We start from the raw sequence: 27,510 nt of genomic DNA, 5'->3' as shown, positions 1-27,510 counted from the left end.
CATCATAGAAGCCCCAGCACCCAGCATAGCTCAGTAGACAGCAGTCGGATGTATAGATGAAACCAGGAGGACAGGTTCCTACGGCCCCTGTCCTGTGGCTTCAGGGGTGCCACCACCCAGGCCTGACTCTTTGTGTAGCCATTCTCCACTCTACCCCATGCATTTTCTGCTAACCTGAATCCCCAGTGTGGGTATGGGGCCTTTCTGCACCCAGCTATAGGTGCCAGTCCCAGAACACACCTCCCCCTCTGTGTGAGGTGGCACTGCCAAGGTGACAGGCCTCGGGCATACTCTCCAGCAATGGTATAGAGGGGGCACTGCCAGGCCTCTGGGCTGGCCAGTCTAAAGCAAGGAGTGTCACCTGTGCTGTGCTGCCCTGCTGGGCTGCGCCGCCCTGCTGGGGCCTTCAGATGGTTCCATCATGGCTAAGCCAGAGTGGTGCCAGGACCTTGATGGCCCTGGTAGTCATTTGGCTAGGAATGACAGAGAAAATGCCACCTTTTAAGTGAAGAGTCCTACCTAACCATATGAGGCAGCAGCCCACAGTGCTGATGATGCCACCTGCCCCGGGCTCTGTGCAAGGTGCCCTGGCATTGCCAGCAGACTACTCCCCCAGATTGAGCTCCAGGCCCACACAACAGAATCCTGCCAGTCTTAGCAGCACCCCTTGGGGTGAGCCTAGGGGAAATCAGAGTAGCCTTCCAAAGAGGGGTCTCTGCAGCAATGGGTCCACAGAGAGAGATGTGACTCTGTCAGTATGAGAACACCCACACCCAGATCAACAGGGCCACACCAGCTCAAGGGGGCCATGTGCTTTGGGGAGTAGCTGGAGGCCCTCTTGGTCTGTGGTCCTCAGGCAGCTTCCCCAGGTCCTTGCTGCTAGGTCCAGGGAGCCTAGAGCCAGCATGGGCCCTGGATGTGGCCTCTGGCCAGGACAAGTCTTGAGCTTCCCTCTCTCCATTCCCTAGGTCTGCATGTCCTATGGTGGGGGACAGGGGGTTGGCTCTGGGGAATCACACTTCATGAGCACCTGTCCAGGCCCAACTCTAAAAGGTGGGGAAATGCCATAATCACAGCAACTCTGGAGAGGACAACTCAGAAAGCCTGTGTTTAATAGGGACCTGTCACAGTCTGCAAGGCTCTCGGTACATGGGTGCCCCCATGCCCAGCTACTTCTCATCCACCTTTTCCAAGGACTGGGGCTTCTCTTGGGGCAAGTCTTCTAGCATTAGGCTCAGCACATGCACGATCTCATAGTACAGCTCTTGAAGCCTGAAAAATGGAGCAGGAGGAGATGAGATCTGAGGCCAGGGGCAGGCTCCAGGACCCCCTAGCCCCACTGACCACACGTTGGCACCTGCACAGGTGTAGGGTCAAAGAAGAGCAAGGACTTCAGAGCCAGATCAGGCTGGGTTGGAATCTTGGATCTGCCACTCTGCCTGGGGCCCCCCTGGAGCAAAGGATTTTACTTCATGTGTCAGGTTGGAAATAAATTCTTAGGTCCTGAGAGAAGTAACTGTGTGGGAGTGCCCAGACAGTGACTGACCCCCTGTTGGGCCAAAAGTGGGCATTCCCCAACAACGCCTTCCTTTTTGGCTTCTCCCATCTCTAAAGCCCTCCAAGCGGCTTTCATTGAGAAGCCAGGCTAATTATATCCATCCTCACTGAAGAGTCCACTGTAGCTCCATAGTGCCCACAGCCCACCGTAGCTCCTGATGCCCACAGCCAGGTTTTTACATCCTTCCTGCTCAGTAATGGCTGCTCATAATCCCAGCTGACTCACACTGAGCACAAGCCCTGGGCCAGGCCACGCTCAGAGCTTCACATACACTGTTTTCATTGAATCAGCCCAGCTGCCCCTCATGTGACAGATGGGAAAGGGGCAGAGAATTGCCCAAGGCCACACAGGAAGGTAGTGGCACAACCAGGCCAGAAGCTGAGGCTACACGGTGGTCTTTCCTCTGCACTCTGAAAAGGGGTTAGTGAGGAGAGGCCTGGAGACTTTAAGGAGCTGGCATTTACATACAAGTCAAGGTGGGTTGGGGAGGGGTAGGAGGGCAGAATCCCCCCAGCCATGGCCTGTCCACACAGCAGCCCAGCCCCTGTGTATACATGGAATCCTGTAACCCCAAGAAAGCCATGTTCCACCCACCCACTGCCCATCAGCACTTCAGTCATCATCCCCCTCACTCTCCCAGCCCTCACTCTCCCAGGGCACCTGACACAGCCCGACCTCAAGGGAGCCCTAGGGACCAGGGAAGGCTGGGGCTGGAACTGACTTGTGGACAGTTGTGTCCTGGTAGTCCAGAGTGGAAAAGTAGATATCGATGAAGGGTAGGCTAGTGCCAAAATCATCCAAGACCATGGGGTCAGTGTGGCGCAAGGTCTTCTTAAAGTTCTCCACCAGCTCACTGAAACTTCTGCAGTCAGCATTTGTCTAGAGAGGAAAGCATAATGAGAGAGCAGTGATGAGGAGGTGACAGCCAAGCTGCACAGAGACATGGAGACCCTCCAGGATGGGCCGCAGGCAGCGGCCTGACCCTGGTCCTGGAAGGAAGCTTCAGCCTTGTCACAACTTCATCCTGACCCCTTCTGAACCTGGACTCCCGGGTGAGGCGGCCACCATTGAGGACAGGCAGCACATGAAGTCCAACTGAGGCTCAGCGCAGCCTCTCCCAACCCTGGACCAACCTTGGGCGTGGTGAAGACAGGCACATGTCTCCACCCCAGAGAAGAGGACAAGGAGGGACACACCCACCAAGGGAGGGAGGCCCAGCAGAGCACCCGAAGCTCAGAGCACTCAGGCTCAGGGGGAAAATTCACCCGGGTCCCTCATGGTTGCATCATGCTTGACAGAAAATCTCCAGCCTGGTTTGCCCATTCTTGTTCTGGTTTTAGGAACGTGAGAGAACCAAGGTTGTCTGGCACTCTGTCAGAGCCTCCGCTTCCTTGTCCACTCAGTGGCCTGGGGCCATGGCTCCCTGGCACCCAGTGAGTCCTCAAGAAGAAGCCTCAGCACAGATTGCCTGGCCCCAAAGGGCCCAGCAGTGGAGTTCTGCCCACAACAGAGGGAGACATTATAATCACAGTACTCAACACTCCGAGAGGTCCAGAGAAACACAAAAATGCCGAGAGTAAAGGCTGATTCTATAAAACATTGGAGGAAGGTGGCTGTCTTACCTAAGGCTGCAGGTGCCTGAGGCCACCTGCTCTCTACACAGGCACCACGGCCCCTCCTCCTGGCCATCTCATCAGCCTGACGATCCATCCACCCATCTGTCCACCTGCCTGCAGGGGCCACTCACCTGTATGTGCATCAGCCTGCTGATCTCCTCCTGCTGCCGCTGCAGAATCACCTGCTTCTCTCCCATGAGCATCTCCTGCTGCTCCAACATCAGCTCTCGCTCAAACTTTTTGATGGAGTCCTAGAGAGTCAGACGATGGAGGTCAACTACGGGCTCTCGCTACATGCCCAGACCCAGTCTTTCCTCTTCCCCAGCCTTGCACCGCTGCTCAGGCCCTCAGCAGGAGCACTTTTCCCCACACAGGGCCAGCCCCCACTCAAGCTGCCAACTGCAGCTGTGGAGGCTTCCTAAGCCCCACCGTCCTGTTGACAACCATCAGCAGGCAAGGCAAATGCACTGGCTCAGGGAGGAGAGTTGGGCCGGGTGAGGGACAGGCCCATCTGGCCACCTCTACTCCACTTCATTGGGAAGACACAGCTACACAGCTCCGGGTCCTCCCTGGAGACTTGCCCTACAGCTCCACCTGCCACACCTGCCCTGATCTCCGATCCTCACAGGTGTGGCCTCACCTCTGTGTGCATGATCATCACACCCACGAACATGTTGAGGAAGACGAAAGAAGCAAACAAGATGAAGATGATGGTGAATGCCCGGCTCAAAGCAAATTCCCGATTGTCCAACTGCTTCTGCAGGTCTGTCCAGCCATCGACCTGCTCAGGCAGGGCAGAGTATGCTGAGGGCCCAGACCCAGTGGCACAGGCCTCCTCTTCACCTATGCTAGGGGAGTCCCAGGCCCACTGAGGAGGAGGGTGGCTCCGCTTCCACGTCATCCCCTCAACACCTCCCAGTCCACTGGCTCTAGCACATACGTGATGGCCTGGGAATGCAGAGCACCCCTGGGTGGGGATGCTATTGACCAACATGCCTCGAGATCTCTTTTCTCAAGGCCTCCCAATCTTCCCAGAAAGACACTGCCTCTCTGCCAGGCCCACCTTTAAAAAGACTCCACTCTTTCCAGAGTCCAACAGAATCTAGATTTCTAGATTTGGGTTTTGCATGCTTCTTCTAGGTGGATTTGTGACAGCCAGTTCTCCGAAAGGCTATATGACATGGGTTTCATTTATAAATTAAACTTAATCCAAATGAATTATCATTTGAGAACTCTGCAAAGTTTGATTGCCCTGTGAGACATGTGGAAGCACTCTAAGGAATCACAGGTCTAGAGACAGTGATGGAGAACCATGCAGGGTGCTGGCTTGTGATGGGGAACAGACCCCAGCTTCCCTGGGCCCAGCTGAGTACCTGGACATGAGGAAAGCCCCATGTGAGGCCCCACATGTCCACACGCTCGCACCACCTAGGCTGTCCCTTCCCAAGGCCCCTGCCCTCACCACTGTTCCCAAACACAGTACCGTGGCCAAGCTGAAGAGAGTGAAAAAAGCCGCAGCCAGGTTCCCCCAGTTATCATGGTCACCCTTGTCTGGAGATCCAAACAGGCAGAAGCCCAAGATAGCGAAGATGTACATGAGGAGGAAGAGCAGGAGGAGCACAGAGGCCACGGTGTAGACTGTCTGCCCCACGGCGGTGATCAGCGTCTGCAAGGCAGGGACACTGTGGTAGGCGAGGGTGCCACCAAGCTGGGTGGGCTCCAGGGACAGAGGTCCATTCTGCCCAGTTCACAGCTGTCCCCAGTAACTGCTGCCATGCCTGGCACAAGGTAGATGCTCAATGAGGGTGGGTGGGTTGGTTGGTTGGTTGGTTGAATAAACTAATGAATTAATGAAGTGAATCAGAACTGTGCCCAGATTGAGGGTTGGATCAATTTAACAGTGTTTTACCAGTGTCTGACATCCACCCTCAGTCAATTCTCTCAGGTCTGAGGTGACCACTCCACTTGAACCCCAACCTGGCTGTGTGGTCATCTCAGGGCGTCCTGCTCTTGCTTCTCAGCTGAGGGCCAGCCCTGAATGCCCCGGGCCCAGGAGGAGTAGAGGAACGACTCTGGGAGTGAGTATATAGAGGGCCGAGAGGAATGTGGCTTCCTGGTCCTTGTCGACCCCGTGTTCACAGGTAGGTTCCTGTCTTGTAACCTCAGTCTTGCCCCATATGAAGTGGGCATTTGTCTTATCTCCCCTCTACATTGCCCATTTCTGGGGAGCACCGTGTATGACTCCTTATCATTCATTCTTCTGCTCTGGAGTCTTGCACGCAGTAGGCACTCAATGCATGTTCACCTACCTAGACGTTTCACAGACATAACCTCAAGGTAGGTAGGTGTTATCATTCTTCCCATTTCAAAATGAGCCGTCAGAGGCTCAAAGAAGCAAACTGTCTTGGCCAGGGTCACACTCCAATACAATGGCAGAGCTGGGACCAACTCTTCAAAGCCTTTGCCTCATGCCACCACCTTCAATCACTAATGATCCTGAGCACAGAGACTGTTTACTGGCTTAGTACTAGGAAAGGAGGTCCTTAGAGCTAAGAAACAAGGCAGTACAGTTTGGACAGTTTGGGGTAACCTGGGAAACAGAGAGACAGTCCAAGAGCCCTGGGCTGCGCTCCATGCGGAACTGTTTGGCGCTGCCTGCAGGGGTGAACACACACCAGATGCCTCCCATCTCTCCTTGGGAAAAGAAAATAAGTGTTTTTGGATTAATTGCAAAAAAGCTGAGATTTTTTTTTTTTTTTTTTTGAGACGGAGTCACTCTGTCACCCAGGCTGGAGTGCAGTGGCACGATCTCAGCTCACTGCAAGCTCCACCTCCCAGGTTCACACCATTCTCCTGCTGCTCAGCCTCCCAAGTAGCTAGGACTACAGGCACCTGCCACCACGCCTGACTAATTTTTTTTTTTTTGTATTTTTAGTAGAGATGAGGTTTCACGTGTTAGCCAGGATGGTCTCGATCTCCTGACCTTGTGATCCGCCCGCCTTGGCCTCCCACCAGTGCTGGGATTACAGGTGTGAGCCACCGCGCCCAGCTGAGATTTTTTTTTTCTTAATGCCTTCCTCCCTACTAAACAGAGGCAGAACTTCTTTCCCAAGGACTAAGATGAAAGCAGTAAATCCTCATGAGAAAAGCTGTGATGAGATATGGTCTGCAGATCAGGTTTTGAGCGGGAAGGGAGGAACACTGGGTGGTAGAACCCAAAGCCTGTGCAGAAGGGTTGCGGAGAGGCCTGGTTGGGCCTCCCACCTCCAGGCCAGCCCACAAGCTGGTGCCACCTGAGGTCCAAGCTGAGCAACCTTTAGAGCAGCTCTCTAAAGAGCTCTCCTGGGAGCCCCATATAGGACCATGACAGCTAGACTTGGCCAAGTTCTTTAAGCACAATCCACGCAGGCCCTCTTAGGGCGCAGTCCAGAAAGGTGTGGAAATCCAGTCTTAGGAGAGGGTTACCCAGTTCCCCTTAGGCCAGTAGCTCCCTCCTGAGGAAGTTCTAAGTTTTGAGGCCCATGGTCTGACCCCCATTGGATGTGTGATTTTGAATTTCCAGATTCTTTTTGGGGGGCAATTCCCTGTACCCAGTTCAGCTCTCCCGGGCTCTGGATCAAGCCACAGCCCTGGGGCATTCTGGATGTGGAAAGGAGCTCCAGGCAAGGCAGGTGCCCAGGCCCAGTGCTTGGAGGGAGCCCTGCTACACAACCCATTGGATGTGTGGAAGATGATCTGGCCCCAGGAGGAGGAGGCACGGAGGAAAGGGAACTAATGCTCACACCACAGCCCAGCATCTGAAGGTTGTTTCCAGGCTGAAATGCAGATGAACATTTGTGCATCTCTGTGCAAAATGACATTTCCTGATGGTGCAGGTTTATTGTCATGAGGTAGAAGGCAGAGTGTCATTTTAATTAATCAGGGGTCAGGAGCCAAGAATGTGCCAGAGCGCCATCTCTGGGCTCTGAGATTGTAGCTCTTTATTTAAGGGCTCCTTTAGACTTCAATTAATAGAAATTAGCTCAGAGGTACAAGTACCGACCATGGGCAGGTCCACCTCCCCCTGGCCAGCAGGCCAGCCAACATTCAGAGGGCATGTTATCCAGGGTCACTTCTGTGCCTCTGGGGATCTAGGGTCCCATGACATCCCAAGGCTACAGGACAGCCACAGCTCAGGGTGGCTGGTGATCCCCAGGGAATCACTCTAGGATGCAAGGCCCTGCTTAATGACAGAAAAACCATGAGGCCAAACCTGCGGTGCATGCGTGTGTGCCTGTTGCCTCTGCATGCCCAGGGTCTCTGTGCATGCCTGCAAGGGCCAAAGGCTGAGCAGTCCCCAGGCAGGCCGGCTTGCTCTGGGATACAGCCCTTGGCCAGCAGGAGCCTTTGCCTTCTAATCAGGCTGCCACAATACAGCCAAGATGGTGCACTAAGCCAGCAGCCAGTGCCCCCAGCCTTGAGGTGCCCATCTGGGTCACTGCCCCTTTCTTCCAAGATGGAAGCCCTCCCTGCCACCAGTCCTTTCTGCTTCCCTCCTCCCTCTGTGGTCCTGGGTCTCCCTTTCCTCAGCCCCCTGCCCTCCGTCCCATTCCTCGCATGATTCCCACTGGTCTCTGGCACCCTCATTCCACAGTGCCTCTCTCCTGGCCTCACCTGAACGTCCTCTCTCAGCAGAGGACATCACAACCCAGTTCCCCTCTCCAAGAAGGCTGCCTATCCCCAACAGCCCTCAGATTCAGGGGGCCACCATCTACTTTATCCTGGGATCCCCTGTTTTCACAGGAACAGCCCCTGCTTTTGAGCAGGGCCAACCTTCCAGCTTCCCCCTCTCCTTCATGTCTTGAAGTCTCTGCCTCCAGACTCAGTACCTCCTTCCCCAGGCAACCCTGCTGTCAGCCTGGGGGACCTGGGGGACTTCCACATCTTTATGGAAGATGCCAGGCCTCTTCACCCCTGGACTTCCCTCTGTAGTAACCCTGGTGCCACTCCTGGCCCCTGCTCCCTTGGTGCCCAACACTTGGAAAAACCGGATTACACTTCCCACTGCCAGATCCCGCCCTCACTCTGGGGTGCCCACCTGACCATGAACACCTCGGGCCTCCAGTCTTCTTTCCCGTCCACCTGCCTTCCTCTCATCCCTGCTGACTCCAGTGCCCAGCACCTTACATACTCCCTTCCTTTTAGGACACACTGCAAGGTCTGTCTGTAGCCTGAAAAAATGGGGAGCCACCCTCAGGCTTGAAACCTAGGATGCTGCGATTGGATGTGCACTTTCAAGATCCTCCCTACCCCGGGGGCATTTCTGTTCCAGGGCTCCCAGTAGTGTGGGATGCCATTGCAGGAATCCAGGTGAAGCTGACGGTGACAGGGATGAAGAGATGTGGACAAGTCAATAACCACTGAGGAGGCCACACAACAAAGCTTGAGAGAGGAGTCTAAGCTGACAGTCAAATTTATGACTTGGCAACTGAATGCAGGTGGGGGACCCCTCTTTACCAAAAGATGAAATACGGCAGGAGATGATGGCTGAATAGGAACAGCTCCAGTCTATAGCTCCTAGCGTGAGCGATGCAGAAGATGTGTGATTTCTGCATTTCCAACTGAGGTACTGAGTTCATCTCACTGGGGCTTGTCAGACAGTGGATGCAGGACAGTGGGTGCAGCCCACTGAGCAAGAGCCGAAGCAGGGCGAGGCATCGTCTCACCCGGGAAGCACAAGGAATCAGGAAATTCCCTTTCCTAGCCAAGGGAAGCTGTGACAGATGACACTTGGAAAATCGGGTCACTTCCACCTAATACTGCGCTTTTCCAACGGTCTTAGCAAATGGCACACCAGGAGATTAATATCCCACACCTGGCTAAGAGGGTCCCACGCCCACGGAGCCTTGCTCATTGCTAGCACAGCAGTCTGAGATTGAACTGCAAGGCAGCAGCGAGGCTGCAGGGTGGGTGCCTGCCATTGCTGAGGCTTGAGTAGGTAAACAAAGCGGCCAGGAAGCTCAAACTGAGTGGAGCCCACAGCAGCTCAAAGAGGCCTGCCTGCCTCTGTAGACTCCACCTCTGAGGGCAGGCCATAGCTGTACAAAAGGCAGCAGAAACTTCTGCAGACTTAAATTTCCCTGTCTGACAGCTTTGAAGAGAGTAGTGGTTCTCCCAGCACGGAGTTTGAGATCTGAGGACGGACAGACTGCCTCCTCAAGTGGGTCCCTGACCCCCGAGTAGTCTAACTGGAGGCACCCCCCAGTAGGGGCCGACTGACACCTCACATGGCCGGATGCCCCTCTGAGACGAAGCTTCCAGAGAAACAATCAGGCAGCAACATTTGCTGCTCTGCAATATTCGCTGTTTTGCAGCCTCCACTGGTGATACCCAGACAAACAGGGTCTGGAGTAGATCTCCAGCAAACTCCAACAGATCTGCAGCTGAGGGTCCTGACTGTTAGAAGGAAAACTAACAAACAGAAAGGACATCCACCCCAAAACCCCATCTGTACGTCACCATCATCAAAGAGCAAAGGTAGATAAAACCACAAAGATGGGGAGAAACCAGAGCAGAAAAGCTGAAAATTCTAAAAATCAGAGCACCTGTCCCCCTCCAAAGGAACGCAGCTCCTCGCCAGCAATGGAACAAAGCTGGATGGAGAATGACTTTGATGAGTTGAGAGAAGAAGGCTTCAGATGATCAAACTACTCCAAGCTACAGGAGGATGTTCGAACCCATCACAAAGAAGCTAAAAACCTTGAAAAAAGATTAGACGAATGGCTAACTAGAATAACCAGTGTAGAGAAGGCCTTAACTGACCTGATGGAGCTGAAAACCATGGTACAAGAACTACGTGACGCATGCACAAGCTTCAGTAGCCGATTCGATCAACTGGAAGAAAGGGTATCAGTGATTGAAGATCAAATGAATGAAGTGAGAAGAGAAGTTTAGAGAAAAAAGAGTAAAATGAGCAAAGCCTCCAAGAAATATGGGACTATGTGAAAAGACCAAACCTATGCCTGATTGGTGTACCTGAAAGTGACGGGGAGAATGGAACCCAGTTGGAAAACACTCTGCAGGATATTATCCAAGGGAACTTCCCCAACCTAGCAAGGCAGGCCAACATTCAAATTCAGGAAATACAGAGAACACCACAAAGATATTCCTCGGGAAGAGCAACTCCAAGACACATAATTGTCAGACTCACCAAAGTTGAAATGAAGCAAAAAATGTTAAGGGCAGCCAGAGAGAAAGGTCGGGTTACCCACAAAGGGAAGCCCATCAGACTAACAGTGGATCTCTCGGCAGAAATTCTACAAGCCAGAAGAGAGTGGGGGCCAATATTCAACATTCTTAAAGAAAAGAATTTTCAACCCAGAATTTCATATCCAGCCAAACTAAGCTTCATAAGTTAAGGAGAAATAAAATCCTTTCCAGACAAGCAAATGCTGAGAGATTTTGTCACCACCAGGCCTCCCCTAAAAGAGCTCCTGAAGGAAGCACTAAACATGGAAAGGAACAACCAGTACCAGCCACTGCAAAAACATGCCAAATTGTAAAGACCATCAAGGCTAGGAAGAAACTGCATCAACTAACAAGCAAAATAACCAGCTAACATCATAATGACAGGATCAAATTCACACATAACAATATTAACTTTAAATGTAAATGGGCTCAATGCTCCAATTAAAAGACACAGACTGGCAAATTGGATAAAGAGTCAAGACCCATCAGTGTGCTGTATTCAGGAGACCCATCTCATGTGCAGAGACACACACAGGCTCAAAATAAAGGGATGGAGGAAGATCTACCAAGCAAACGGAAAACAAAGAAAGGTAGGGGTTGCAATCTTAGTCTCTGATAAAACAGACTTTAAACCAACAAAGATCAAAAGGGACAAAGAAGGCCATTACATAATGGTAAAGGGATCAATTCAAAAAGAAGAGCTAACTGTCCTAAATATATATGCACCCAATACAGGAGCACCCAGATTCATAAAGCAAGTCCTTAGAGACCTACAAAGAGACTTAGACTCCCACACAATAATAATGGGAGACTTTAACACCCCACTGTCAACGTTAGACAGATCCACGAGACAGAAAGTTAACAAGGATATCCAGGAATTGAACTCAGCTCTGCACCAAGCAGACCTAATAGACATCTACAGAACTCTCCACCCCAAATCAACAGAATATACATTCTTCTCAGCACCACATCACACTTATTCCAAAATTGACCACATAGTTGGAAGTAAAGCACTCCTCAGCAAATGTAAAAGAACAGAAATTATAACAAACTGTGTCTCAGACCACAGTGCAATCAAACTAGAACTCAGGATTAAGAAACTCACTCAAAACTGCTCAACTACATGGAAACTGAACAACCTGCTCCTGAATAACTACTGGGTACATAACAAAATGAAGGCAGAAATAAAGATGTTCTTTGAAACCAAGGAGAACAAAGACACAACATACCAGAATCTCTGGGACACATTTAAAGCAGTGTGTACAGGGAAATTTATAGCACTAAATGCCCACAAGAGAAAGCAGGAAAGATCTAAAATTGACACCCTAACATCACAATTAAAAGAACTAGAGAAGCAAGAGCAAACACATTCAAAAGCTAGCAGAAGGCAAGAAATAACTAAGATCAGAGCAGAACTGAAGGAGATAGACAAAAAAAAACCCTTCAAAAAAATCAATGAATCCAGGAGCTGGTTTTTTGAAAAGATCAACAAAATTGATAGACCGCTAGCAAGACTAATAAAGAAGAAAAGAGAGAAGAATCAAATAGATGCAATAAAAAATGATAAAGGGGTTATCACCACCAATCCCACAGAAATACAAACTACCATCAGATAATACTATAAACACCTCTACACAAATAAACTAGAAAATCTAGAAGAAATGGATAAATTCCTGGACACCTACACCCTCCCAAGACTAAACCAGGAAGAAGTTGAATCCCTGAAGAGACCAATAACAGGATCTGAAATTGAGGCAATAATTAATAGCCTACCAACCAAAAAAACTCCAGGACCAGATGGATTCACAGCCAAATTCCACCAGAGGTACAAGGAGGAGCTGGTACCATTCCTTCTGAAACTATTCCAGTTGATAGAAAAAGAGAGAATCCTCCCTAACTCAGTTTATGAGGCCAGCATCATCCTGATACCAAAGCCTGGCAGAGACACAACCAAAAAAGAGAATTTTAGACCAATATCCTTGATGAACATTGATGCAAAAATCCTCAGTAAAATACTGGCAAACCGAATGCAGCAGCACATCAAAAATCTTATCCACCATGATCAAGTGGGCTTCATCCCTGGGATGCAAGGCTGGTTCAATATACGCAAATCCATAAACGTAATCCATCATATAAACAGAGCCAAAGACAAAAACCACATGATTATCTCAATAGATGCAGAAAAGGCCTTCGACAAAATTCAACAGCCCTTCATGCTAAAAACTCTCAATAAATTAGGTATTGATGGGACATATCTCAAAATAATGAGCTATTTATGACAAATCCACAGCCGATATCATACTGAATGTGCAAAAACTGGAAGCATTCCCTTTGAAAACTGGCACAAGACAGGGATGCCCTCTCTCACCACTCTTATTCAACATAGTGTTGGAAGTTCTGGCCAGGGCAATCAGGCAGGAGAAAGAAATAAAGGGTATTCAATTAGGAAAAGAGGAAGTCAAATTGTCCCTGTTTGCAGATGACATGATTGTATATTTAGAAAACCCCATCATCTCAGCCCAAAATCTCCTTGAGCTGATAAGCAACTTCAGCAAAGTCTCAGGATACAAAATCAATGTGCAAAAATCACAAGCATTCCTATACACCAATAACACACAAACAGAGAGCCAAATCATGAGTGAACTCCCATTCACAATTGCTTCAAAGAGAATAAAATACCTAGAAATCCAACTTACAAGGGATATGAAGGACCTCTTCAAGGAGAACTACAAACCACTGCTCAATGAAATAAAAGAGATACAAACAAATGGAAGAATGTTCCATGCTCATGGATAGGAAGAATCAATATTGTAAAAATGGCCATACAGCCCAAGGTAATTTATAGATTCAATGCCATCCCCATCAAGCTACCAATGACTTTCTTCACAGAATTGGAAAAAGCTACTTTAAAGTTCATATGGAACCAAAAAAGAGCCCACATTGCCAAGACAATCTTAAGCCAAAAGAACAAAGCTGGAGGCATCATGCTACCTGACTTCAAACTACAAGGCTACAGTAACCAAAACAGCATGGTACTGGTACCAAAACAGAGATATAGATCAATGGAACAGAACAGAGCCCTCAGAAATAATGCCACACAACTACAACCATCTGATCTTTGACAAACCTGACAAAAACAAGAAATGGGGAAAGGATTCCCTATTCAATAAATGGTGCTGGGAAAACTGGCTAGCCATATGTAGAAAGCTGAAACTGGATCCCTTCCTTACACCTTATACAAAAATTAATTCAAGATGGATTAAACACTTAAATGTTAGACCTAAAACCATAAAAACCCTAGAAGAAAACCTAGGCAATACCATTCAGGACATAGTCATGGGCAAGGCCTTCATGTCTAAAACACCAAAAGCAATGGCAACAAAAGCCAAAATTGACAAATGGGATCTCATTAAACTAAAGAGCTTCTGCACAGCAAAAGAAACTACCATCAGAGTGAACAGGCAACCTACAGAATGGGAGAAAATTTTTGCAATCTACCCATCTAACAAAGGGCTAATATCCAGAATCTACAAAGAACTTAAATTTACAAGAAAAAATCAAACAACCCCATCAAAAAGTGGGCGAATGGTATGAACAGACACTCTCAAAAGAAGACATTTATGCAGCCAACAGATACATGAAAAAATGCTCATCATCACTGGCCATCAGAGAAATGCAAATCAAAACCATAATGAGATACCATCTCACACCAGTTAGAACGGCGATCATTAAAAAGTCAGGAAACAACAGGTGCTGGAGAGGATGTGGAGAAATAGGAACACTTTTACACTGTTGGTGGGACTGTAAACTAGTTCAAACATTGTGGAAGACAGTGTGGCGATTCCTCAAGGATCTAGAACTAGAAATACCATTTGACCCAGCCATCCCATTACTGGGTATATACCCAAAGGATTATAAATCATGCCGCTATAAAGACACATGCACACGTATGTTTATTGCGGCACTATTCACAATAGCAAAGACTTAGAACCAACCCGAATGCCCACCAATGATAGACTGGATTAAGAAAATGTGGCACATATATACCATGGAATACTATGCAGCCATAAAAAAGGATGAGTTCATGTCCTTTGTAGGGACATGGATGAAGCTGGAAACCATCATTCTCAGCAAACTATCACAAGGACAGAAAACCAAACACTGCATGTAACAAACCTGCACGTTGTACACATGTGCCCTAGAACTTAAAGTATAATTTAAAAAAAAAAGAAAAAAGAAAAGAAATACTGGAGGAGAAGCCAGGGTTTGGGATTTGAGGTTGGGGATGGGGGTGACAACTTCAGTTTAGACACATCAAATTTGAGAAGCCTGTGAGATGCCCAGGGGGCAGTTGGGTCTAAAGGTCAAAGAGAGAGGGGTAGGCAGGTGGAGGGTCCTGGGAAGTGGAAAATATCACCCAGAGAGAATGTGCAGAGGGAGCAGAGGAGGAGAACTCAGGGATCATCCCAAGAAAACAGCGTGTATGCGCCAAGCAAAGGATAAACGCTCCTGACAAGTCAGGCTGGAGGAAAACCAAGAGAAAGCAGTGACAAGGAAGCCAAGGGAACTGGCCACTGGATTTGGAGACAAGGAGGCTGCTGGCAACCTCAGAGAGGCTAGATATTCTGGAGTGTAGGGAAAGCAGCTAGGGCATAAATGACGGACAGGGAAGTGGGACTGGAAGTACAGATGCCTTTCCCCAGAAGGTTCGCCATGAAGAGGAGAGGGAGGGCTGGACTGTGTTGTTCGAGAGGGGACACACACAGGCAGGCACTTGTTTACATGAAAGCAAGACAAAAACAAAGGTGTGTATGTGGCAGGGGAGACCTCTAATGCTCCCCTTCTCTTTTCTACCCAGGCCTGGGGCTCCCAGAGTGTGGGGCCAGGCCCTAGACAGCCAGCCACCCAAGCCCAGGCGAGGGGCAGCCCCCGGCAGGACAGGTCGACATACCCCGACTGAACACTGGAACCCAGACCAGCCCCTGCCTGGAGAAGCATGGACACTGGGTGCAGAGCTAGGTGAACCTACTGTGCACAGGACAAGTGCCTGAGGGCACGATTCAAGGCAGGGGGGCAGCCCTGAGGTTCTTTCTGAAGCCTCTGAGTCAAGGGAGTGTTGGTCATGGTTTTCAGCAACCCAGAAAGACTTCTCAGCAGAAGTAGCCCTTCCAGAGCCACCTTAACGAAGCACAGAGACTATTTCCAGCAAGACAGCAGGCTCTCAGCTGTTTGGGGAAAGCAGCTAGTGGCCTGGGCCACCAAAAAGCCAAGGCGTCCTGGGCATGTAGTTCAAAGGATGTGTAGCATAAGAAAATCAGGTACTTCGCAGCATGAGAGAGGAAAAGTTCAGACGTGGCCTCTGGAGTCAGACATGCCTTTCAAATCTCAGGTCTGACATTTCACTGCTGGGTGACCTTGGGCCTCAATTTCTTCATCTGTAAAATGGAGCTGATAATACCATTCTTAGAATTGTTTTAAGATTAAATGAGATAATATTGGTAAAGATCAACCTGCCACACACGTTGGACTCAACAACTGGAAGATGGTAGTAGAGTCGTTATTTCCTTAGGGTCTTGGGGGCAAATGGGCCTACGGCCTGCCCTCCCAGCACCATGACACCCCCAGTGCACTCACCCGGATGCCCCGGCTATAGCCGATAAGCTTGAGGATGCGCAGGGACTGCAGGCCATCAGCGATATACAGGTAACTGAACTGTTTGCCCATGAGCTGGCGGACGGCATAGGGGAAAAACATAATGATGATAATGATCACATCCAGCAGGTTGTAGCCATTCTTCCAGTAGTTGATGGGGTCCACATAGACCTTCATGGACAACTCAGATGTGCAGATGGACACAAAGAAGATCTCCGAGAACTACAGGGGTAGCAAGGGTTGGAGAAGTCAGACCGAGCTGCACAGCCCTAGAGCTCTGGCCTGCTCCCTGCCTGAGCCCCGGAAGGGGTGCTCCTAAGTCATCCACGTGAGAGAGAAACCCAGGCAGAGTTCCTGGCACACAGCGGACGCTCAGTGTGCCTGATTCCCTTCCCTTTCTCTATCCTCCCTACCCCGTGGCCCTACGCCTGGGCCTGGGTCTGACCCTGGGTACTTGGGAATGACTGCCTGGCGGACAGAATGACTGCATAGGCTCCAGCATACTGCAACTCAACCTGAATATAAGGTTTCCCAAGGGAAGGTCCCAAGAGTTTTCTGACCAACATGAATATACAAACTTTTAGGAATATAGATGAAATACTCAGATATCTACTTATGTTTAATCTATTAACTTAATCATACATATTCAATCTGTTTCTGAAGAATATTCTTTTACACTTTATGAACCAATCTTCTTCAAATTCTTTTCATGCATCTACAACTCTAATGGCTTTGTTTTTACCAAGAAGTACTCTTTGTGTCATCTAAGTGTTTCCTTCCCATCAAAATTGACTTATCTTGACTATCATGCAAATCCATTCATTCACTGGAAGAGCTGTGACTGAGCACCCACCCTGTACCAAGCAAACATCATTTTAGGCACTGGGAAATGCAACAATGAGTAAGACAGAAAATGTCCAGCCCCCGGGAAGCTTACAGTCTAGTAGGAGAGACAGAAATAAATGCTGGAACAAATGTATATAGAATATAATGTCAGGCAGGAAGGAAAATAAACCAGCCGAAGGAGATAAAGGGACTAGCCAGGTTGGAGGAGAAGAGGAAGTCCTAGCAGCTGTTTTAGAAAAGATGGAAGCAACCAAACACAGAAGGACAAATATCACATGTTCTCACTCATATGTGGGAGCTAAAAAAGTGGATCTCATGAAGATAGAGAGTAGACTAGTGGTTACCAGAGGCCAGGAAGGGCAGGGGATGAAGAGAGGTTGGTTAATGATTATAAATACACACTGAGAAGAAATAAGACCTAATGTTCAATAGATCAGTGAAGTGACTACAGTTAACATCAATCTATTGTGCATTTCAAGATAACTAGAAGAGAATAATTCAAATGTTCCTAGCACAAGAAAAAGATAAATATTTAAGGCAATTATCCTGATTTGATTATATGAATGTATCAAGTAGCCCAAAATATGTACATCTAATATGTATTGGAAGGAAGGAAGGAAGGAAGGAAGGAAGGAAGGAAGGAAGGAAGGAAGGAAGGAAGGAAGGAAGGAAAGAAGGAAGGAAAAAGAAAAGAGAGAGACAGGGATGAAGGAAGGGAGGGAGGAAGGAAAGAAAGGAAGGAGGCAGGGAGGAAGGAAGAAACAAAGGAAGGAAGGGAGGGAGGTAGGGTGGGAGGGAAAGAAAAGGTGGTCAACAGAGGTCTCGCTGAAGCCAGGAATTGAGACAAAATAAAAACTGGAGGAACACTTTGAGGAAGTGAAGAAATGGTGAGTCCAACAGCCCTTGGGAGAAAAAGAGGCTGTTCAAGGAACAGCAAAGTCAGCATGGCTAGAACAGAAAGAGAGAGAGCAGAGCAGCAGAGGTGGTTAGACAAGCAAACTGTCATGCCTTGTAGGCCTGGTGAGGACTTTGAATTTTAATCTCAGCCTCGGAGGATTTTGAGGAAGAAAGTGATCTGAACTAATTTACATTTTTAAGATATCTCAAAATGATTCTTGTATGTTTTATTGTACACATGTCTAAAGTATATCTCAGATATATACCTAGGAGTGGAATTACTGCGTTGTAGGATATGAACATCTTAACTTCACTATATATTGGTAAATTGTTTTCTGAAGCTATTGAACCAATCTACTTCAATATCAGCAATGTTCCTCTTGTTCTACATCTTTGCTAACACTTTGACTATCAGACTTCATCAATCTGACAAATATGAAATAGTATCCTATTTTTAAATTTTCATTTCTCTATTAATAAAGTTGGGCATTTTTATATGTTTAAATTATGAATTGCCTGTTTCTAATCTTTTGCCAAATTTTCTGCTGGATTGTTTTGTCTTTTTCTTATTGATCAGGAAGACATCTTTTATACATTTTGAATCCTAATGCTTTGCCTGTTATATGTGTTACAAATATCTTCTCCCACACCGACTTATCACATTGACTTTTCACCTTTTTTATAGTTTTTTTTGAGACAGAGTCTCAATCTGTCACCCAGGCTGGAGTGCAGTGGCACAATCTCAGCTCACTGCAACCTCCGCCTCCCAGGTTCAAGCGATTCTCCTGCCTCAGCTTCCCATGTAGCTGGGATTACAGGTGCCTGCCACCACCTCTGGCTAATTTTTGTATTTTTAGTAGAGATGGAGTTTCACCATGTAGGCCAGGCTGATCTCGAACTCCTGATCTCAAGTGATCTGCCCGCATTGGCCTCCCAAAGTGCTGGGATTACAGGTGTGAGCCACCGTGCCTGGACAGTTTTATATGTTTATAATTATATCTTCCATGCAGGTAAACCATATAGTCCAGGTTAGTTTGTTTTGGGTAGTAGAAATTTTAAACTAAGACAATGCTTTATAGCCATTAAAGGATATATAATGTTTATTTCAGGTTTTTGCTTACTGAGAATCAGTTTTATAATTTTTTTTAGAAAATTTTCTATTTCAGCTAGGTTTTCAAATTTATTGGCATAAAATTGTTAGACTTCTGATATCTACTGTATCTGTACTTCCCTTTTTAATTCCTAATTTAGGACTTCTATTTATCTTGATCATCTCATGAAGAAAGTATTTTATTTTTTAATTATTTTCTGTGATCTAACTTTGGTTTTATTGATACTTTCTGTTTAACTATTTTGTTGATACTATCATTTTTAACCATTTTAAGGTGTACAATTCAGTGGCACTAAGCACGTTCACAATATCGTACAACTATCACTACCATCTCCAGAAGGATTTCATCATCCCAAATGGAAACTCTGTACCCAATAAACAATAAGTTCTCATTCCCCTCTCCCACAACCCTAGGTAAGCTCTAGTCTACTCTCTGATGGTATGAATTTGCCTATTCTAGGTATCTCATATGGGTGAAACCATACAATATTGTCCCTTTGTGTCTGGCTAATTTCATTTCATGGAATGTTTCCAAGGTTCATTCCACACTGTAGCACGTGGAATAGAATGCAGAATTCTATTTCTAGCATGTGTTGGTTTCTGATTTAAAAATAGAATTCTATTCCTTTTTAAAGATGAATAATATAGCATTGTATGCATCTACCATATTTTGTTTATCTGTTCATCTGTTGATGGGCATTTAGGCTGCTTCCACCTTTTGCCTATTGTGAATAATGCTGCTATGAACATGTATGCACAATACGAGTATCTGTTTGAGTCCCCACTTTCCCATCTTTTGGGTATATACCCAAAAGTGGAATTGCTAGATCATGGAATACTATGTTTAACTTTCTGAGGAACTGCCAAACTGTTTTCCACAGTAGTTTTACCATTGTTACACTCCCACAAGCAATGAAGAACAGTTCTAATTTCTCTACATCTTCACCGACACTTGTTAGTGTCCATTTGTTGTTGTTGTTTGTTTGTTTTTTGAGACGGAGTCTTGCTCTGTCGCCCAGGCTCGAGTGCAGTGGCTTGATCTCTGCTCACTGCAACTTCTGCCTCCTAGGTTCAAGCGATTCTCCTGCCTCAGCCTCCCGAGTAGCTGGGATTACTGGAGCCCACCATCACACCTGGCTAATTTTTGTATTTTCAGTAGAAATGAGGTTTCACCATGTTGGCCAAGCTGGTCTCGAACTCCTGATCTCAACTGATCCACCCGCCTCGGCCTCCCAAAGTGCTAGGATTACAGGCGTGAGCCACTGCACCCGGCCCCATTTTTTGTTGTTTTTTAATAATAACTATTCTAATAGGTGTGAAATTGTATCTCATTGTGGTTTTCATTTGCATTTCCCTAATGACTAGTGATGTCAAACATCTTTTCATGTGCTTATTGGCCATTTGTAATATCTGCTTTGGAGAAATGTCTACGTAAGTCTTTTGCCCATTTTTAGATTGGGTTGCTTGTTTTGTTGATGCTGTTGTTGAATTGTAGAAGTTCTTTATATATTCTAGATATCAATTCTTTATCAGATATATAATTTGCAAATATTGTCTCTCATTCTATGGATTGTCTTTTCACTTTTTTTTTTTTTCAAAACAGGGTCTTGCTCTGTCACCGAGGCTGGAGTGTAGTGGCACGACCATGGCTCATTGCAGCCTCAACCTCCCAGGCTCAAGCGATCCTCACACCTCAGCCTCCCAAGTAGCTGGGACCACAGGCACATGCCACCACACCTGGCTAATTTTTGTATTTTTTGTAGACAGGGTTCCATCTGGTTGGTCCAAACTCAAACTGGGCTCAAGCAATCCTCCCACCTTGGCCTCTCAAAGTGCTGAAACTACAAGCATGAACCACCATACTCAGCCTCTTTTCACCTTCTTGATAGTGTCCTTAGATGCATGAATGTTTTAATTTAATGAAGTCCAATTTGTCTGTTTTTTCTTTTGTTGTCTGTACTTTTAATGTCATGTGTAAGAATCCATTACCAAACCCAAGGTCATGAAGATTTACCCCTATGTTTTCTTCTAAAAGTTTTAGTTCTTATATTTAGGTTGTTGATTCATTTTGAGTTTGTTTTTGTGCACAGTGTGAGGTAGGTGTCAAACTTCAGTCTTTTGCATGTGAATACCAAGTTGTCCAAATACTATTTGTTGAAGAGACTACTACTCTTTCCCCATTGAATGGTCTTGACCCCATTATCAAAAAATCAATTGACCATAGATATTTGAATTTATTTCTAGATTCTCAGTTCTATTCCCTTGGTCTATATGTCTATCCTATTGCTAGTACCATGCTGTTTTGATTACTATATCTTTGTAGTAAGTTTTGAAGTCAGAAAGTGCAAGTCCTCCAACTTTGTTCCTCGTTTTCAATATTGTTTTAGCTATTTGGGGCCTTTTACATATCCATATGAATTTGAAGATCTCCTTTTCCATTTCTGTAGCAATAAAAAACACTATTGGAATTTTGACAGAAATTGCATTGTATCTGTAGATTGCTTTGAAAAGTATTGCCATTTTAACAAGACTAAATCTTCTCTTCCATGAACACAGGATGTCTTTTCATTTATTCAAGTCTTCTTTAATTTCTTTCAGCAATGTTTTATAGTTTTCAGTACTCATCTCTCATCACCTTAAATTTTTTCCTAGGTATTTTATTCTTTTGGATGCTCTTGTAAAGATAATTTTCTTAATTTCTTTTTCAGATTGTTAATTGATAGTGCATAGAAATACGATTGATTTTTCTCAACTAATACAGTACATAGAAAAAGAGAAATATAATTGATTTTGTTGTTAATCTTGTATCTTGCAACTTTGCTGAATTTGTTTAATACCTCTTGTGCGTATGTGAGTATATGGATTCTTTTAGGATTTCCTATATATAAGATCAAGTCATCTGCAAATAGAGATACAGGCATCCCTTGTTTTATTGCACTTCACTTTATTGCACTGTGCAGATCCAGCAGGTTTTTCACAAATTTAACTTTCGTGGCAACCCTACATCAAGCAAGTCTATTGGTGTCATTTTTCCAACAGCGTGTGCTTATTTCATGTTTCTGTGTCATATTTTGGTAATTCTCACAATATTTCCAACTTTTTCATTATTATTATATCTGTTATAGTGATCTGTGATCAGTGATCTTTGATGTTACTATTGTGAAAGGAAAATATCTTGGGCACTGAAATTACTAAGCTAAAGGGAGAAGGCAAGCTGAGAACTGCTTAGGGCAAACCTAGCTCTCATTCTATTCAAAGTCACCCCTCTGCTCACTGAGATAAATGCATATCTGATTGCCACCTTTGGAGAGGCTAATTAGAAACTCAAAAGAATGCAACCATTTGTCTCTTATCTACCTAGGACCTGAAAGTCCTCCCTGCTTGAGCTGTCCCGCCTTTCCAGACCAAGCCAATGTTCATCTTACATATGTTGAATGATGTCTCATGTCTCCCTAAAACGTATAAAACCAAACTGTGTTCTGACCACCTTGGGCACAAGTCGTCAGGACCTCCTGAGACTGTGTCACAGTCATGCATCCTCAACCCTGGCAAAATAAACTTTCTAAATTTGCTGAGACCTGTCTCAGATTTTCGGGATTCACACTATTTTAATTGCTTGGGATGGCATAAACTGGATCCATATAAGACAGCAAACTCAATGAATGTGCATGTTCGGACTGCTCCACTGACCAGCCATTCCTCCATCTCTCTCCCTCTCCTGGGGCCTCCTTATTCCTTGAGACGTAACAATATTGAAGTTAGATCAGTTAATAACCCTACAATGATCTGTAAGTGTTCAAGTGAAATGAAGAGTCGCGAGTCTCTCACTTCAAATCAAAAGCTAGAAATAATTAAGCTTAGTGAGGAAAGCATATTGAAAACCTAGACCTCTTGCACCAAAAAGTTAGCCAAGTTGGGAATAGAAAGGAAAAGTTCTTGAAGAAAATTAAAAGTTATTCCAGTAAACACATAAATGATAAGAAAGCAAAACAGCCCTATTGCTCATACGGAGAAAGTTTTGGCGGTCTGTACAGATCAAACCAGCCACAACATTCCTTAAAACCAAGGCCTAACCCAGAGCAAGGCCCTAACTCTCTTCAATTGTTTGAAGTCTGAGAGAGAGAAGGAGGCTGCCGAAGAAAAGCTGAAAGCTACCAGAGGTTGGTTCTTGAGGTTTGAGAAAATAACTTATCTCCACAACACAAAAGTACAAGTGCTGATAGAGAAGCTGCAACGCCTTATCCAGAAGATCTAGCTAAGAGAATTGATGAAAGTGGCTACACTCAACCACAGATTTTTAATGTGCAAAGTAGACAAAAAAGACTTATATCTGAAGAAGAAGCCATCTAGGACTTTCATAGCTACAGGGGAAAAGTAAGGCCTGGCTTCAAAACTTCAAAGGACAGGCTGACTCTCTAGTTAGGGGGTAATGCATCTGGTGACTTTAAGTTGAAGCCAGTGCTCATTTACCATTCCAAAAATCCTAGAGCCCTTAAGAATGATGCTAAATCTACTCTGCCTGTGCTCTAGAAATGGAATAACAAAGCCTGGATGACAGCATATCGGTTTACAGCATGGTTTATGGAATATTTTAAGCTCACTGTTGAGACCTATTGCTCAGAAAAAAAGATTCCTTTCAAAATGTTACTGCCCATTGACAATGCACCTGGTCACCTAAGAGTTCTGGTGGAGATGTATAAAAAGATGAAGAAGTTGTTTTCAGGCCTGCTAATAAAACATCCATTCTGATCAAGGAGTCATTTCAACTTTTAACTCTTATTATTTAAGAAATACATTTCATAAGGCTATAGCTGACATAGTGATTCTTCTGATGGGTCTGGGTAAAGTAAATTGAAAACCTTCTGGAAAGAATTCACCATTCTAGATGCCATTAAGAACATTCAGGACTCACAGGAAGAGATCAAAATATCAACATGAACAGGAATTTGGAAGACGTTGATTCCAACCCTCGCGGATGACTTTGAGGGGTTCAAGACTTCAGTGGAGGAAGTAATTGCAGATGTTCTGGAAATAGCAAGTGAACTAGAATTAGAAGTGGAGCTTGAAGATGTGACTAAACTGCTGCAATCTCATGATAAAACTTGAAGAGATGAGGAGTTGCTTTTCATGGGTGAGCAAAGAAACTGGTTTCTTGAGATGGAATCTACGCCTGGTGAAGATGCTGTGAAAGTTGTTGAAATGACAACAAAGGATTTAGAATATTCCATAAACTTCGTTGATAAAAGCAGTGGCAGGGTTTGAGAGGATTGGCTTCAACTTTGAAAGAAGTTCTACTGTGGGTAATATGTTAACAAACAGCATTACTTGCTATAGAAAAATCTTTCATGAAAGGAAGAGTCAATTGATGTGGCAAACTTCCTTGTTGTCTTATTTTAAGAAATTGCCGCAGACACTCCAGCCTTCAGCAACCATCACCGTGATCAGTTAGCAGCCATCAACATCAAGGCAAGACCCTCCACCAGCAAAAAGATTATGTCTTGCTGAAGGCTCAGATGATTGTTGGCATTTTTTAGCAATAAAGTATTTTTAAATTAAAGTATATACATTTTTTTAGATCTAATGCTATTGCACACTTAACAAACTACAGTATAATGTAAACTTAACTTTTATATGTACCAGGAAACAAAAAAATTCATGTGACTCACTTTATTGTGGTGGTCTGGAACTTAATCCACAATATCTGAGGCATGTCCATAGCTTTACGTCTTTCTTTCCAATTTAGATGCCTTTTCTTTCTTTTTCTTGCCTGATGACTCTAGGTAGAACTTTCAGTACAATGTTAAATCGTGGTGAAAGCAGTCATATTAGTCTTGTTCCTAATTTTAGGGGGAAGACTTTTCGTCTTTCTCAATTAAGTCTGAGGTTAACTGTGGGTTTTTTCATAAATGCCCTTTATCAAGTTAAGGAATTTCCTTTCCATTTGTTGTTTAATTCTTTTATATAATGAAAGAATGCTGGATTTCATCAAATGCTTTTTCTACATCAACTAAGGTGAATTTTTTTCCTTCATTCTACTGGTGTATTACATTGATTGATTTTTGTATTTTGAATCACCCTTGCTTTCTTGAGATAAATCCCACTTGATCGTAGTGTATAATCCTGCTAAGTATGCTTCTGGCTCCAGTTTGTTACTCTCTCAATGACAATTTTTGTATCTATATTCTTAAAGAATATCTGTCTATAGTTTTCTTTTCTTATGATGTTTTGTGCTGGTCTCATGGATGAGCTCAGAAGTCTTCCCTCTTCTATTTTTTGGTAGGGTTTGGGAAGAATTGGTGTTAATCTTTCCTTAAATGACTGGTAGAATTCACATGTGAAACTACCTGGTCCTGAGATTTTCTTTGTTGGGAGGTTTTTGATTACTGATTCAATCTTTTGTTATCTGTTCTGATGGGTCAGTTTTCTATTTCTTCTTGAGTCAATTGTGTGCTGTCCATTTCATCTAGATTATTTAACTTGTTGGCATATAATTGCTTATGGTATTCTCCTATAACCCTTTTTGCTTCTATAAGATCAGTAGAAATGTCCCAAATTTCATTTCTGACATTAGTAATTTGAGTCTTATTTTCTTAGTCAATCTAGCTAAAGGCTTGTCAATTTGTTGATCTTTTTAGAGAACCAACTTTTGATTTTTTTCATTTTCTCTATTGTTTCTCTACCCTCTATTTTGTTTATCTTGTTCTAGTATTTTGTTACTTCCTTCCTTCCGCTAGCTTTATCTGCTCTTCTTTTTCTCGTTCCTTAAGGCATAAAGTTAGGTTACTGATTTGAGACCCTCCTTCTTTTCTAATGTTAAGCATTTATAGGTATAAATTTCCCTCTGAGCACTGCTTTCACTGCATCCTATGAGTTTTGTTATGTTTTTTATTTTCATCTTATATTTTCTAATTTTGCTTGTGATTTCTTCTCTGACCCATTAGTTAAGAGTACGCTGTTGGCTGGGCATGGTGGCTCACGCCTATAATCCCAGCACTTTGGGAGGCTGAGGCAGGTGGATCACCTGAGGTCAGGAGTTCGAGACCAGCCTGGCCAACGTGGCAAAACCCCATCTCCACTAAAAAATACAAAAATTAGCTGGGCGCCGTGGCATGCGCCTGTAATCCCAGCTACTCAGGAGGCTGGGGCAGGAGAATTGCTTGAACCCGGGAGGCAGAGGTTGCAGTGAGCTGAGGTTGTGCCATTGCACTCCAGCCTAGGAGACAGAGCAAGACTTCGTCTCAAAAAAAAAAAAAAAAAAAGGGTATGCTGTTTAAGGCCAGGTGCAGTGACTCACGCCTGTAATCCCAGCACTTTGGGAGGCCGAGGTGAGTGGATCACCTGAGGTCAGGAGTTCGAGACCAGCCTGACCAACCTGGAGAAACCCTGTCTCTACTAAAAATACAAAATTAGCTGGGTGTGGTGGCACATGCCTATAATCCCAGCTACTCAGAAAGCTGAGGCAGGAGAATCGCTTGAACCCAGGAGTCAGAGGTTGCAGTGAGCCGAGATTGCACCATTGCACTCCAGCCTGGGCAACAAGAGCCAAACTCCGTCTCAGAAAAAAAAAAAGAGTATGCTGTTTAATTTACACATATTTGAAAAATGTAGTTTTCCTCGTAGTTCCGTTTCATTGCTGTCAGTGAAGATACTTTGTCTAATTTTATGTATATATATATTTAAGTGACTGGTAGAATTCATTATATATGTATATATATATGGCTGTGTGTGTGTGTGTGTGTGTGTGTGTGTGTTTCTTGTGTGTGTGTGTTTCTTTTTAAATTTTTTTTTTAATTTCAATTGTTTTTTGTTTGGGGGGATTTTGTCTGTTTGAGACAAGATCGTGCTCTATCACATAGTCTGGAGTGCAGTGATACAGTCATGGCTCACTGCACCCTTGACTTCCTGGGCTCAAGTGATCCTCCCACATCAGCTTCCCAAGCAGCTGCAGCTAGGACTACAGGCATGCATCACCACTCTTTTTTTTTTTTTTTTTTTTTAATAGATGGGGGTCCCATCATGTTGCCCAGGCTAATCTCAAATTCCTGGACTTAAGTGATCCTCCCATCTTGGCCTTCCAAAGTGCTGGGATTGCAGATGTGAGCCACTGCCCCTGGCCTATTTTAATACTTTTAGGGGTACACATGGTTTTTGGTTACATGGGTGAATTGTGTAGCAGGGAAGTCTGGGACTTTAGACTACCTATTAGGTGCAATGTACACTACTTGGATGCACCCATCACCCATGTAGGTGTGCATTGAACCCAATAGGTAGTTTTTTGTCCCTCACCCTCCTCCCAACCTCCCCCTTCTGAGTTCACTGTCTCCCCCACAATGTCCCTTATACCACTCTGTTTGCCTTTGCATACCCATAGTTTAGCTCCCACTTATAAGTGAGAATATGCAGTATTTGGTTTTTGAATCCTGAGTTACTGCGCTTAGAATAATACCCTCCAATTCCATCCAAGTTGCTGCAAAAGACATTCTTTTGTTCTTTTTTAATGGCTGAGTAGTATTTCATCGTGTATATACATCACATTTTCTTTATCCACTCATTGGTTGATGGGCACTTAGGTTGATACCAATTCTTTACAACTGTGAATTGCA

At 45.2% G+C, this 27,510-nt stretch overlaps 1 protein-coding gene across 2 annotated transcripts in view; it reads right to left on the bottom strand.

Moving 5' to 3' along the window:
- Window positions 1-1,095: 1,095 nt before the first annotated feature.
- CATSPER3 (cation channel sperm associated 3) overlaps window positions 1,096-27,510 on the bottom strand; it is a 51,165-nt gene continuing 24,750 nt past the window's right edge. For both annotated transcript variants that reach the window (XM_063665214.1, XM_054487672.2), the window contains exons 3-8: window positions 16,036-16,275; window positions 4,658-4,840; window positions 3,815-3,955; window positions 3,306-3,425; window positions 2,280-2,437; window positions 1,096-1,272 (exon numbers count right to left, since the gene is read on the bottom strand). In XM_063665214.1, coding sequence (XP_063521284.1) covers window positions 1,170-1,272; window positions 2,280-2,437; window positions 3,306-3,425; window positions 3,815-3,955; window positions 4,658-4,840; window positions 16,036-16,275 — 945 coding nt within the window. In that variant the 3' untranslated portion in view covers window positions 1,096-1,169. The remainder of the gene's footprint in view (window positions 1,273-2,279; window positions 2,438-3,305; window positions 3,426-3,814; window positions 3,956-4,657; window positions 4,841-16,035; window positions 16,276-27,510) is intronic.

The sequence above is a fragment of the Pongo pygmaeus genome, chromosome 4 (genome assembly GCF_028885625.2).
Source record: "Pongo pygmaeus isolate AG05252 chromosome 4, NHGRI_mPonPyg2-v2.0_pri, whole genome shotgun sequence".
Lineage (NCBI taxonomy): Eukaryota > Metazoa > Chordata > Mammalia > Primates > Hominidae > Pongo > Pongo pygmaeus.
Note: the sequence above shows the minus strand (reverse complement) of the source record. Positions and strands in the feature narration are given on the sequence as shown.